The 13,407-nt window shown below is 41.8% G+C and overlaps 1 protein-coding gene across 3 annotated transcripts in view; it reads left to right on the forward strand.

The window, feature by feature from the left end:
- The window catches only part of si:dkey-24p1.1 (uncharacterized protein LOC556718 homolog), a 33,804-nt gene that overhangs the window by 7,584 nt on the left and 12,813 nt on the right, over window positions 1-13,407 (forward strand). The window contains exons 1-2 of one of the 3 annotated variants that reach the window (XM_055903517.1): window positions 3,627-3,998; window positions 8,285-8,364. In XM_055903517.1, the coding sequence (XP_055759492.1) occupies window positions 8,301-8,364 (64 nt within the window). In that variant the 5' untranslated portion in view covers window positions 3,627-3,998; window positions 8,285-8,300. Of the gene's footprint in view, window positions 1-3,626; window positions 3,999-8,284; window positions 8,365-13,407 lie in introns of those variants that run through there. The other 2 variants (XM_055903518.1, XM_055903519.1) reach the window with 2 other exon arrangements.

Genomic DNA, 13,407 nt, shown 5'->3' on the forward strand with positions numbered 1-13,407 from the left:
TTATAATCCCAGATTTTAGTCAGTAGCCTATGCCTATTGAAATAACAAGTCAATTACGCAAATAGGCCATTTATAACCATTTGTAGTCTTAAACATCTGGCACATAATTATGACGCAATTGCCAGAAAATAGCTTAACATTTGTTTTTTGAAGTTCATCTAAGTGTTTCTTGCACAGAGATTTCGAGATCTTCTGTCCAACTTTCATCACTCAAACTCTCCTGTCGGATTTATCTGTAGTTATGAACATATGCAAACAGGATTTATTTGAACTGGGTGGTTTGAGCCCTGAATGCTGATTGGTTGAAAGCTGTGGTATTTCAGATGTGTACCACGGGAATGACAACTGTTTTGTGTTCTAATTACGTTGGTAACCAGTTTATAATAGCAATAAGGCACCTCAGGGGTTTGTGGTATATGGCCAATATACAACGGCTAAGGGCTGTTCTTTGTGGTATATGGCCAGTAAACCACAGCTAGGGGCTATGACCTAAGAACTAACTGCGCTTAGCCATGGTATATTGGCAATAGACCACACCTCCCAGAGCCTTATTGCTTAATCATAGCAGTCAAAACAGGATAAAATAAACATCCATTGATGGAAAATGATCTGGAGAATTTAATAAGGGCGATTTATCTTTTCTCTTGTGACATATTCTTAAACTAGCAATAATTATTATTCTGATGGAAAACCACATTTTTCTTCTTAGCGTTTAAAAATTACTTTATATTTCTTCTTAATTCGCTCAGTAACGTTATGGAAAAGGGGTTTATTGGATAAATGTGGCAACTCTCTCGCAATTTCTTTTTTGGGGGGGGCTAGTTTTTAGGCCGTGTGGGAGGGTTTTCAGAGATCAAATACATTTTAGTTAGACCTGGCAACCCTGCACGGGCCTGCCATCATTCACTTTGTATTGGACTGTGTGTTAACAGGCAGTTGCAACAGCGTGACTTTAGATCATTATAACTCATTCGCCAAAAGATACCAAATACACCTGAATGTATTTCTGCAAATATGTAAACACCACGGGAGTTCTCTTACATTTGGGAAATGTACAGTCCTATTGATCAAACATCCATGAAAAGGTAGTCTCTCTCTCCCTCAGTTATTATGCACATCAACAACAAGATCAACAACTAATGCTAGCTAAAATCTACAGTAACAAAGGAACATTAGATAAACCCTCTCAAAGTTTTTCACAAAATTGCACTGATAAACGATGTGGAATTGTAGCACACTCGTCCTGCAGCTTGCCTGCCAATGTATGCTTGTCCCAACCAAGCAGCTAACTGGCTAAAGTTGGCTAGCTTGCTAGCTAGCTACTTCCAGACACAAATGAGAGAACACCTCACTCTGACCATTATACTTGCCGTAGCAGAGCTGGTTAGGCTGTTTACATGTTATCTATTACTTTTTTGTCTACAATTACAGACACCGGTCATATGCAGCAAGTGTTGTGAATTCATAAATACATCAGTTATTCTGCGCTCTGGCACACTCAGAGGAGAGTGCTCTGAAATTAGAGTAGATAGCCAAAGTGAATTTGCGAACGCAAGAGATATGCTAACTGGATAACAGTCATTCAAGTTCTTGCTAGCCAAGCAAATGACACCCGCATCTCTAGCTGTGTCTAGCCATAGAAAAACTGTATGAGAAAAAAGTATGGAGCGAGATAGCTGCCAAAAGGTTGAACATACATATCTTAAGAAAAGCCATGAGTGAAACATGAAACGTAAATGTTAAATTAGATCTATAAACGTCTTCCGAGTGGCTCAGCGGTCTAAGGCACTGCATCGCAGTGCATGAGGCATCACTACAGACCAGGAGACTCATGAGGCGGCGAACATTTGGCCAGCGTCATCCGGATTAGGGGTGGGTTTGACCGGCCAGAATTTCCTTGTCCCATCGCGCTCTAGTGACTCCTTGTGGATGCCAGCTGGATGGTGTTTCCTACGACACATTGGTGCGGCTTGCTTTCGGGTTAAGCGAGTCTGTGACAAGAAGCATTGCGGCTTTGCAGGGTCGTGTTTCAGAGGATGCATGGCTCTCGACCTTCGCCTCTCCTGAGTCCATAAGGGTAGTTGAAGCGATTGGACAAGACTGTAACTACCAATTGGATATTACGAAATTGGGAGAAAAAGGGGTAAAAAATGATCTGTATGTTACGACTATGAATGAACATTTATATGTTAAAATTCTTACTTTACATCTCCCTTTACTCAGTTACAGATCTTTTTAAGAAATACAAACTTTTGTCAGTAATGTGGCATCTGCAAAGGACATGAACCGAACGTAGCTAGTCGAAGTTAGCTAGTCAGTCAAGCAGCTCTGGCACAGACGTTAGAGTTGCTTTGCAGCTTCCGGTTTCATTTCCAAAAAACAATTCTAGAGAGCTTGTTTTAGAATTGCATTCAATAACGACGTTATACCAGTAGATGGCGTAGTATAGGCTTGGGCCTTCGGCAAATGACTTGCGTGAGAATGATAAAGACACAGAAGAGCCTTGTCTAGAATAACCGCCTGAGCTGCAAAATAGAAAGTAAATATCATTTAGGCTACGGTATTCTTATTGCAAGATCTGTTTTCCCAATCAGCCACTGCTTCTTCAACTATTTTGTTTAAAATGTATTTAGAGGCTATATTTAGAGGCCTGTGGGTTGGGGTCTCTTTTTAAAGGGAGCCCTATAATAAAAACAGTTAGAAAACACAAATAGAGTAACAAAATTATTCCGCAACACACGAGTACCCAAAATTATTACCTAGATTGCAATGCCTACAAGTTGAAGGCTTATTTTGTATTTGGACAGGCCTAAAGGAAACATTGAAATATTAAAGTGATAGGCTAAAGAACTTTGGAGAATGTAGATCATTTTGATACACACATGGATTTCAATAAACAAATATATAAGACTGTTCTATTCTCTTTGATTTAGGTCCTATCCCAACTCAGACAAATGACTGAATGGATGACATATTGACTGACTGACTGAACTGAATGAAGGATGAATGAAATGATCAAATACGTTGGAAGGACGAGTTGCAAGTAGCATGCATGCTCTGCACTTTATTTGGCTAGTAGGCAAATAGGCCTACATTAGGGAATAATGACTCTATGGCTGCATGCCTCCAGAAAGGCATCTTCTGAGACTGAGGGGTGCTTTTCCGAAGGCGCATGGTGCTGCATGGAGATGACAAGCTCATCAACTGGGCAGCAGTGTCGCAATGGAGGAAGTAGGCTATATGGAGACTTCCTAAGACTACTGCAACAGAGTTATTGTAAAATGTGGTAATAAGCTTATGCCAGACTTAGCCTACATTTAACCTCTCCTTTGTTCATTTGAAAGTCCATATGTTCATGTCCCGATTCATATAAATCATGTCAAATTATTTTACATTCATATTAACCCCTACTACAGAGTATGCTTTGGCAAGATTTTGAGTGATGAAAGAAATGTCAAAATATTCTATTAAAAACAAATTTTAGTGGCAAGACTCCAGTGGTCATACATAATTCATATATTCACCAAACATCTATTATTATTAATCTACGTTTCATTATTCCTGGTACGTTTCATTATTCCTGGTAGATACTACTGGCTATGATAACAGACAGAGTCCAGAGAATGGTGCAATATTGAATGAGTCATATTTTGATAAGGTGCGTGCATGGGGATGTCCACGTCACCCAGAGACATGCCCATGCTGTAGCGATACACCTAGCAGACTGAAACTTCACTGTTCTAGGCATAGTACAGCTTTCTAGACTTGCGCTGGTAAACAAATCCATTACATTAGCTAACTAATGTGAAGTAAACTGAACTGAGGAGTAACAGAGAATGGAGACTTTTAACTTGAAAACGTGCAGGATAACTCTTTCCGTTTTCCCTGACTGACGTTTTTTTTATACTGTGTTATGCTTGTTTGCGTGAAACTCCTCATAGGCCGTTTGGTGTACTTTTTTTGTTGTTGGTGAGATGAAACTGCCAAAACTCCGAAAGGTATTGTTGTACATCAGAATTGCAACACAAGATTTGTTCAATCCTAAAATATTAGTCTGTAATCACAACATGGTGTTTGAAAGTTCACAGATGAAATTTCACGTTTACCTTTCATGTTTCACGCTAGGCTTTTCTTACGAACCTAACAATTTACATATGGATTTAATTACGATCCTAACGATACGTACGTTCAACCTTTGGCATGTATCACGCTCCATAAATAGATACGCTAGCCTAGTAGCCACGTTATGACTGACTTGTGATCACTGCCCTTGCTAGTTGGATTGTGTTGACATTCCCAGCCTTAGTTACATTCGTCAGTTTTTACCAAAATATTGAGAAATTGAAACTGAAACAGTGCATCCCGAATGGAGGCAGCAAACAACGTACCAGACCAGCTGTGATTTACAACCTGATAGCAATATTTGTTGGACTACTAAGAAATGTATTGGTGAATTATATGAATCATGCATTGAACTGCGTCCATCTATTCTGCCAACAATGCCTTAGTGTACGTCATGGAATGTTGATTCAAAAATTACCGGTTTTTAAAACCTCTTATGAAGTTGGTTTTGCAGCATAAACTGTGAATTTTATATTTTTCACTGATATGATCTGTTTGTTTCATATCTGCAAAGTAGATACAACGCTGTCAGTTCTACTTTAACCCATTAATATGTTATTTATAAAGTATGTGTTTTAAAAACTTCTTCTCAATAGGGGGTGCTGTTTGTACTTTGTATTAATTTTGTTCCCAAATTAAACTACCTCGTACTCAATTCTTGCACGTACAATATGCATATTATTATTACTATTGGATAGAAAACACTCTCAAGTTTCTAAAACCGTTTGAATTATATCTGTGAGTAAAACAGAACTGGACTTAGAGCAATTTTCCTATGAGGAAGTGAGAATGCTGAATTCTGCAAGCTGTTCTGAGATCTGTTTATAAATCTGCCTGTCTTCTATTGGTTGAGATGCACTGCATACGTCTTCCCCTGGGTGTCAGCGAATAGTGAGAGTTGAAATGGGGTTGCTAGGCAGAACTGAGAGGTTATAAATGGCCTGGGAACGAAGGGTCCGGTCTTTGTTCACTTCGCTCTGACGCAGGAAGGACATCTGGCTGTGGCTCTAGAACGCTCCGGTTATAGGCCTTAGATATATCTGGCCATGTTTTTATTCGTTATAGGTGTTAAAGACATCATAATGTTGTTATATTAAACCGAGTTATATCAGTTTATATCGGTATATTGCAATTTTCGGATATTTAATCGTCCTGCGTTTTAGTGAGTCGGACACGTCTTTGCCACATGGCTAATGTTTACTGCTAAATCGAACATTGAAGAGGACAATCTACAACCAAGCAACGATTCTTTTGGACTCAGGACACCTTGCCCAAGATTCTGATGGAAGCTCATCAAATAGTAAGAAGTATTTATGATGTTAATTCGTTGTTCTGTTGAAAAATGTAGAACAGATATTCTGCCAATAATCTAGGTGCGGTCTCGCTTTAACGCACGCTGTATGTTGTAGTAACGTTAATTTTTAAAATCTAACACAGCGATTGCATTAAGAACTAATGTATCTTTCATTTGCTGTCCAACCTGTATTTTTTAGTCAAGTTTATGATTAGTTATCGATTAGATTAGGTGCCTCTCCCAAGATTTCTCCCGACATATTGTTGGCAGCCTGGCTACTTTTCTCATTGTATAACCACGATTTGTGCCGCTAAATATGCACATTTTCGAACAAACTCTATTTGTATTGTGTAATATGATGTTATAGGACTGTCATCTGATGAAGTTTTGAGAAGGTTAGTCAAAAATGTAATATCTTTTGCTGGTTTATTCGCTATCGCTAACGTGCATGAATCAATGCTGCTGTGTGGTTGCCTATTGTAGTAAGCTAATATAATGCTATATTGTGTTTTCGCTGTAAAACACTTAAATAATCTGAAATATTGGCTGGATTCACAAGATCTTTGTCTTTCATTTGCTGTACGCTGTGTATTTTTCAGAAATGTTTTATGATGAGTATTTAGGTAATTCACGTTGCTCTCTGTAGTTATTCTAGTCGCTTTGGTGAGAGTTGTGATGGTGGCTGCAATGGTAAACTATGATTTATACCTGAAATATGCACATTTTTCTAACAAAACATATGCTATACAATAAATATGTTATCAGACTGTCATCTGATGAAGTTGTTTCTTGGTTAGTGGCTATTTATATCTTTATTTGGTCGAATTTGTGATAGCTACCTATGCAGGAAAAAAATGGTGGAGTAAAAAAAGTTGTGTCTTTTGCTAACGTGTTTAGCTAATAGATTTACACATTGTGTCTCCCCTGTAAAACATTTTAAAAATCATAAATGATGGCTGGATTCACAAGATGTGTATCTTTCATCTGGTGTCTTGGACTTGTGATTTAATGATATTTAGATGCTAGTATTTACTTGTGACGCTATGCTAGCTTCTTATGGCTGCAAGGGGCAGCACTGAGTAACCTGAAAATAGGTGGCCATTTCAAACGGCCTCCTACTCAATTCTTGCTCGTACAATATGCATATTATCATTTCTATTGGATAGAAAACACTCTCTAGTTTCTTAAACCGTTTGAATTATTTCTCTAAGTCAACCAGAACTCTTTCTGCAGCCCATTTCCTATCCGGAAGTGAGATTTCCAAATGCGAGGTCTCTTTTCAAGAGCTTGTCTATAAAAGGGCATGTCACTTGGGACCATAGAAACACGTCATACGCCTTCCCCTGGGTGTCATGCGGAAGTGAGAGCAGAAAGGACTTGAATATCTCGTTCAGGGATTGAATACAGCCTCTTGGAGTGAGAGGACCGCCATATTTTTTTTCTCCAAGGCGCGAAGTTCGACTTTGTATTGCCTCCTGGAAAACTGTCGTTATAGGTGAATATAATCTCCGGCTTCGATTTGACTTGATACATGTCACAATATCATCCTAAAGTATGTTTTTTCAATATAGTTTAATTATATTATTGAAATTTATTCGGGACTCTAGACGTGATGCTTTGGAAGAATTTTTTCAAGAAGGAGAGGTTAGCGCCGCACGGCCAGTGTGCTTGCTAATTCAAGAGGGAAATAGTTTGTTCTGGATCCAAACAAAGACGGTACTGGACAATGGACCCCTTTACAACATTCTGATGGAAGATCAACAAAGATAAGGACCCAATTTGGGATGCTATTTAATATATCTGTCGAGCTGTGCTATCGCTACCGATTACTTGGAATCAATGCTGTTGTGTGTTAGCCATTGCAGTAAGCTAATATAACGATATATTGCGTTTTCGCTGTAAAACACTTAAAAAATCGGAAATATTGTCTGTATTCACAAGATCTTTGTCTTTCATTTTGCTATACACCATATATTTTTCTGAAATGTTTTATGATGAGTAATTAGGTAGTTGACGTTGGTGTCTGTATTTACTCTGGCTACTCCCGTGCTATTTCTGACTGTAGCTATGATGGTAGCATCAATGTAAAACGGATTTATAGCTCAAATATGCACATTTTTCGAACAAAATATAGATTTATTGTGTAACATGTTATAGGACTGTCATCTGAGGAAGTTGTTTCTAGGTTTGTTTGGTTGGATCTTGGTTAGTTAGGTTGGCTTTGTGCATGCTACCTGTGCTGTGAAAAATGTCTGCCCTCTTTTGTATTTGGTGGTGAACTAACATAAATATACGTGGTGTTTTTGCTGTAAAACATTTTAAAAATCGGACACGTTGGCTGGATTAACAAGATGTTTATCTTTCAAATGCTGTATTGGACTTGTTAATGTGTGAAAGTTAAATATAAAAAAAAAAAAAAGATTTTGAATTTCGCGCCCTGCAATTGAGCTGGATGTTGTCATAAGTGTACCGACGTCGGGACAGCCCGCCTAACAGGCTAGGCTATGCTATGCTAGTCAGCTTTTTTACTGATGGGGGTGCTCCCGGATCCGGGATTGTGTGGAAGTAGAGGTTAATAGTTATTATACATTTTTACCAATATAGGTCTCTGTTGTTGGTGTAAAAAAAAGGCATGGAATTGAATAACCAAAAGAACAGCTGAAAAAATTTCACTTCATGTCTTGAGCATCAAGGGCAGTGTTATGGGTGTGGCATAGAGTTTACTTCAGACTGTCTACTTAACCAGTGAACCAGAGAGGCATATGCAGCTGAGATATGCTTTGCGCACACACACACACACACACACACACACACACACACACACACACACACACACACACACACACTAATAGTATGTTTCTACTACAGATATCCAGTAATAATCATGATACTCAAGAGAACAGTTGAAATGTTCCATTTCTTGAGAGTTCTTCTGATGCTGTTAAATGGTAGGTAAACATTTTATCTTATTTAGTTACATATGAAATATACAGTGCATTCAGAAAGTATTCAGACCTCTTGACTTTTTCCACATTTTGTTACTTTACAACCTTATTCTAAACCGGATTAAATTGTTTATTTCTTCAAACTACACACAATACCCCATAATGACAAAGCAAAAACAGGTTTTTATAAATTTTAGCAAATTTATTTTTAAAAAAATAAAAAAATATTGCATTTACATTCAGACCCTTTAGTCAGTACTTGTTGAAGCACTTTTGGCATCAATTACAGCTTTGAGTCTTCTTGGGTGTGACGCTACAAGCTTGGCACACATGTATTTGGAACGTTTTTCCCATTCTTCTTTGCAGATACTCTCGAGGTCTGTCAGGTTGGATGTGAAGCGTCGCTGCACAGCTATTTTCAGGTCTCTCCAGAGATGTTTGATCGGGTTCAAGTCCGGGCTCTGGCTGGGTCAATCAAGGACATTCAGAGACTTGTCCTGAAGCAACCCCTGCATTTTCTTGGCTGTGTGCTTAGGGTTATTGTCCTGTTGGAAGGTGAACCTTCACCCCAGTCTAAGGTCCTGAGCGCTCTGGAGCAGGTTTTCATCAAGGATTTCTCTGTACTTAGCTCCGTTCATCTTTCCCTGGATCCTGACTAGTCTCCCAGTCCCTGCCGCTGAAAAACATCCCCACACCATGCCGTTGCCACCACCATGCTTCACCGTAGGCATGGTGCCAGGTTTCCTCCAGACATTATGCTTGGCATTCAGGCCAAAGAGTTCAATCTTGGTTTCATCAGACCAGAGAATCTTGTTTCTCATGGTCTGAGATTCCTTTAGGTGCCTTTTGGCAAACTCCAAGCGGAATGTCATGTGCCTTTTATCGAAGAGTGGCTTCCATCTGGCCACTCTAACACGAAGGCCTGATTGGTGGAGGGCTGCAGAGATGGTTGTTCTTCTGTAAGGTTCTCCCATCTCCACAGAGGAACTCTGTAGCTCTGTCCAAGTGAAAATCAAGTTCTTGGTCACCTCCCTGACCAGGGCCCTTCTCCCCCGATTGCTCAGTTTGGCTGGGCAGCTAGCTCTAGTAAGAGTCTTGGTGGTTCCAAACTTCTTTCATTTAAGAATGATGGAGGCCAATGTGTTCTTGGGGACCTTCAATGCTGTATAAATGATTTGGTACCCTTCCCCAGATCTATGCCTCGACACAATCCTGTCTCAGAGCTCTACGGACAATTCCTTTGACCCCATGGCTTGGTTTTTGCTCTGACATGCACTGTCAACTGTGGGATCTTATGTAGACAGGTGTGTGTCTTTCCAAATTATGTCCAACAATAGCATTTTCCACAGATGGACTCCAAGTTGTAGAAAAATCTCAAGGATGATCAATGGAAAAAGGATGCACCTGAGCTCCATTTCGAGTCTATAGCAAAGGCTCTGAATACTTATGTAAATAAGGTATTTCTGTTTTTATTTTCAAATACATTTGCAAACATTTCTAAAAATCCGTTTTCGCTTTTTCATTATGTGGTATTGTGTGTAGATTTATGAGAAAAACAATTAATTTAATCATTTTTCAAATAAGACTGTAAAGTTACAAAATGTGGAAAACGTCAAGGAGTCTAAATACTTTCCTGTCACGCCTGCTCCCGCTCTTCCTCCCTGGCGCTCGAGGGCAACAGGCTGCCCAGCACTACACACTCCTGCTTCCCTCGTCACGCGCATCAGAGATTCATTGGACTCACTTGTGCTCAATCACCTGTGTTATTACCTCCCCTAAATCTGTCTGTTTCCCAGCTCTGTTCCCCGCTTCAGCATTAATTGTCGTATGTCTTTGTATTACCCGGTTCTGATGATGTTTCTGTCCTGTTCCATGTCTGTGCAAAAGTAAATGTTCACTCTCCGTACCTGCTTCTCATCTCCAGCGTCGGTTCTTACACTTTGAGAATGCACTGTAACTGTTACTGTCAGGTGCACGGAAAACCATGTATTCCATATCATTTTATAAATGTTTCAATTGCTTTGGTGTTATTTTTGAAGTATGAGGTGGATTTTCAAAACTCTTAGTACAAAACTCCAAACTGGTAACGCTTGTAACACAGCAAGTCTCATTTTCAAAACCTTTTATTGTGCATTTATTTTGTTTGGACATATCTTTAACCACACCACCTTTGGAAGAAAATAGTCTCCAACCTGATTGGCTGAGTCAGCCGTTCATCCAGCCAGAACGGGTTGTGCCAGCTCTAAGCTCAAGACCTCCAGTGTGCCTCCATGGCCCAGTGTATCCGGTGCCTCGGCCAAGGACAAAGCCTTCTGTATGTCTCTCCAGCCTGGTGAGTTCTCTGCCTGCTGCCAGAATCAGGCCTCCTGTATGTCTCCCCAGCCTGGTGAGCCCCGTGGCAGCTCCACGTACCACCGGGCCTGCCTGAAGTTAAGGCACTTGGCTGTACGGAGATATTCCAGGTTTTTATGGTTGGTCCAGACCAGGAATGGCTGCTCTGCTCCTTCCAGCCAGTGCCTCCACTCTTCCAATGCCATCTTCACTGCTAGGAGTTCTCGGTTGCCAACATTGTAGTTCCTTTCAGCAGGATTGAGACGATGGCACAGGAAGGCACAGGGATGAAGCTTCTGGTCCTGGGCAGATTGCTGGGTCAGGATGGCCCCCACTCCAACATTCGAAGCATCCACTTCCACCACAAATTGACGTGAGGGGTCCGGATGGATGAGGATGGGTGCTGTTGTGAACCAATGCTTCAGGTCCACAAAGGCTTTGCCGACAGCTGGAGACCATTTGAACGGTACCTTGGGAGAGGTGAGTGCCGAGAGGTGGGCCGCCAGGGTGCTGTAACCCTGAATGAAATGGCGGTAGAAGTTTGTAAATCCAAGAAATCGTTGCAACTGTACCCTGGACGTTGGTAGAGGTCAATCCACTACTGCTTTCACCTCCAGGATCCATCTGAACATTGTCCTCAGCAATGACATATCCCAGAAAGGTGATTGTAGAGCGGTGAAGCGCACACTTCTCGGCTTTCACAAACAGTTGGTTCTCCACGAGGCGCTGAAGGACCTGTCTGACATGAAGAACATGTTCTTGTGCTGATCGGGAAAAAAATAGGATGTCATCAAGGTACATGAACACAAACCGGTTTAACATGTCCCGAAGCACATCATTGACCAAAGCCTGGAAAACAGCAGGGGCGTTGGTGAGTCCAAATGGCATGACCTGGTAATCAAAATGTCCACTTGCTGTGTTGAAGGCTGTCTTCCACTCATCCCCTCGCGTATCTGAACCAGGTGGTAGGCATTTGGAAGGTCCAACTTGGAAAATATGGTTGGGGAGGTTCAAACGCCAAGGGGAGGTAGGGGGTAACGATTCTTGACAGTAATGTCGTTAAGTCTCCGGTAGTCAATGCACAGACGCAGGTTCTTGTCCTTCTTCTCCACAAAGAAAAACCCTGCGCCGGCAGGAGATGCAGACGGACGAACGGCCCCAGTGACCAGAGACTCCTCTATGTACTCCTCCATAGCTTTGGTCTCTGGTCCGGACAGAGAATACAATACAGAGAATACAACAGACCCTGAGGTGGTGTAATGCCTGGGAGAAGGTCAATAGCACAGTCATAAGGACGGTGTGGGGAAAGGGAAGTAGCACGTGCCTTACTGAAGAACTCCAGGAGGTCATGGTACTCAGTGGGAACAGCAGAGACATCCACAGTCTAACCTCCTGAGGAAGACGACTTGGGGAAGGCTGTGCTGTTTGAAGGCAGTGGGAATGGCAAAATGGGCTCCAACCCAGGATGGAGCTTGTGATCCAGTCAATCACAGGATTGTGTTTTTGTAGCCAGGAAAATACAAAAATAACTGGAACATGGGAAGATGCAATGAGGAGGAACTGTGCGGTCTCACTGTGGTTACCAGAAACCCGTCATTGAACGGGCACAGTACTATGGGTGACTTCCCCTATAGAGTGGGAAAACCAAGCTCCGAAGTTATCGTGGCATCCATAAGACATTCATCAGCCCCAGAGTCAGTGACCACTCAGAGAGACTTGGATTGGTCTCCCCACAGCACAAACACAAAAAAAGGGTGTTCAGGTGATGGGAATTAGGGAACTCCCAGTCTGATTCACCATAGCACTGGTACCCACTCAAGACAAGGGTTTCCTAATAGGACAGGTAGCTATAAAGTGTCCTGCCCCTCCACAGTGCAGACAACAATTACTGTTCATCCTCCGTGAGTGTTCCCCGACTGATAACCTAGCTCTTCCCAACTGCATAGCCTCAGGAGTATCCAACTCACCCATCATAGATTCACGGGAGGGCTCAGGTGGCTTCTCGGAAAAGCTGCCTTCAGAAACATCATAGATTCCCTCGAAGGTGAACGAGCCATAGCGGGTGCACTAGTGTGCCCGATACCAGACCTCCTCTCACTCCTACGTTCCATTAGGCGTCCATCGATTTTGATGGTTAGAGCGATAAGGTAGTCGAGGTCCTCCGGTAATTCCCGAGCAGCTAGCGCATCCTTGACATCCTCAGATAATCCATGCAGAAAAGTATCGAAAAGAGACTCCGGATTCCAGGCACTCTCGGCGGCCAACGTGCGAAAATCAACCGCGTAGTCTGCCACACTACATGAGTTTTGACGTAAGTCAAGCAGTTTACTGGCCTCCTTTCTCCCAGATACCGGAGACTCAAAAACCTTTCTCATCTCTGCCATAAATTCCTCCAGATGACCACAAATGGCAGATTGTTGCTCCCAAACTGCCGTAGCCCAGGAGAGCGCACTTCCCGACATTAGCGTAATGATATACTCTATCTTCGATTGGTCTGAAGGAAACAAAGATGGCTGTAGCTCAAAAATAAGTGAGCACTGAGAAAGAATTCCCCGATTCCCCGAATATCGCTCCAGAGGAGGTAAGCAGGGTTCTCATGGAGCCGGGATAGGCTGTACCAACTCACCACATAGAGGGAAAAAATGACTGGGTGATTGGGGTTTTTCAGAGGTGGCAGGCAGCCTCTGAGCTGACAGCGTCCAGAACAGGCAAGGA

This window comes from Salvelinus fontinalis, chromosome 38 (genome assembly GCF_029448725.1).
Source record: "Salvelinus fontinalis isolate EN_2023a chromosome 38, ASM2944872v1, whole genome shotgun sequence".
Taxonomy (NCBI): Eukaryota; Metazoa; Chordata; class Actinopteri; order Salmoniformes; family Salmonidae; genus Salvelinus; species Salvelinus fontinalis.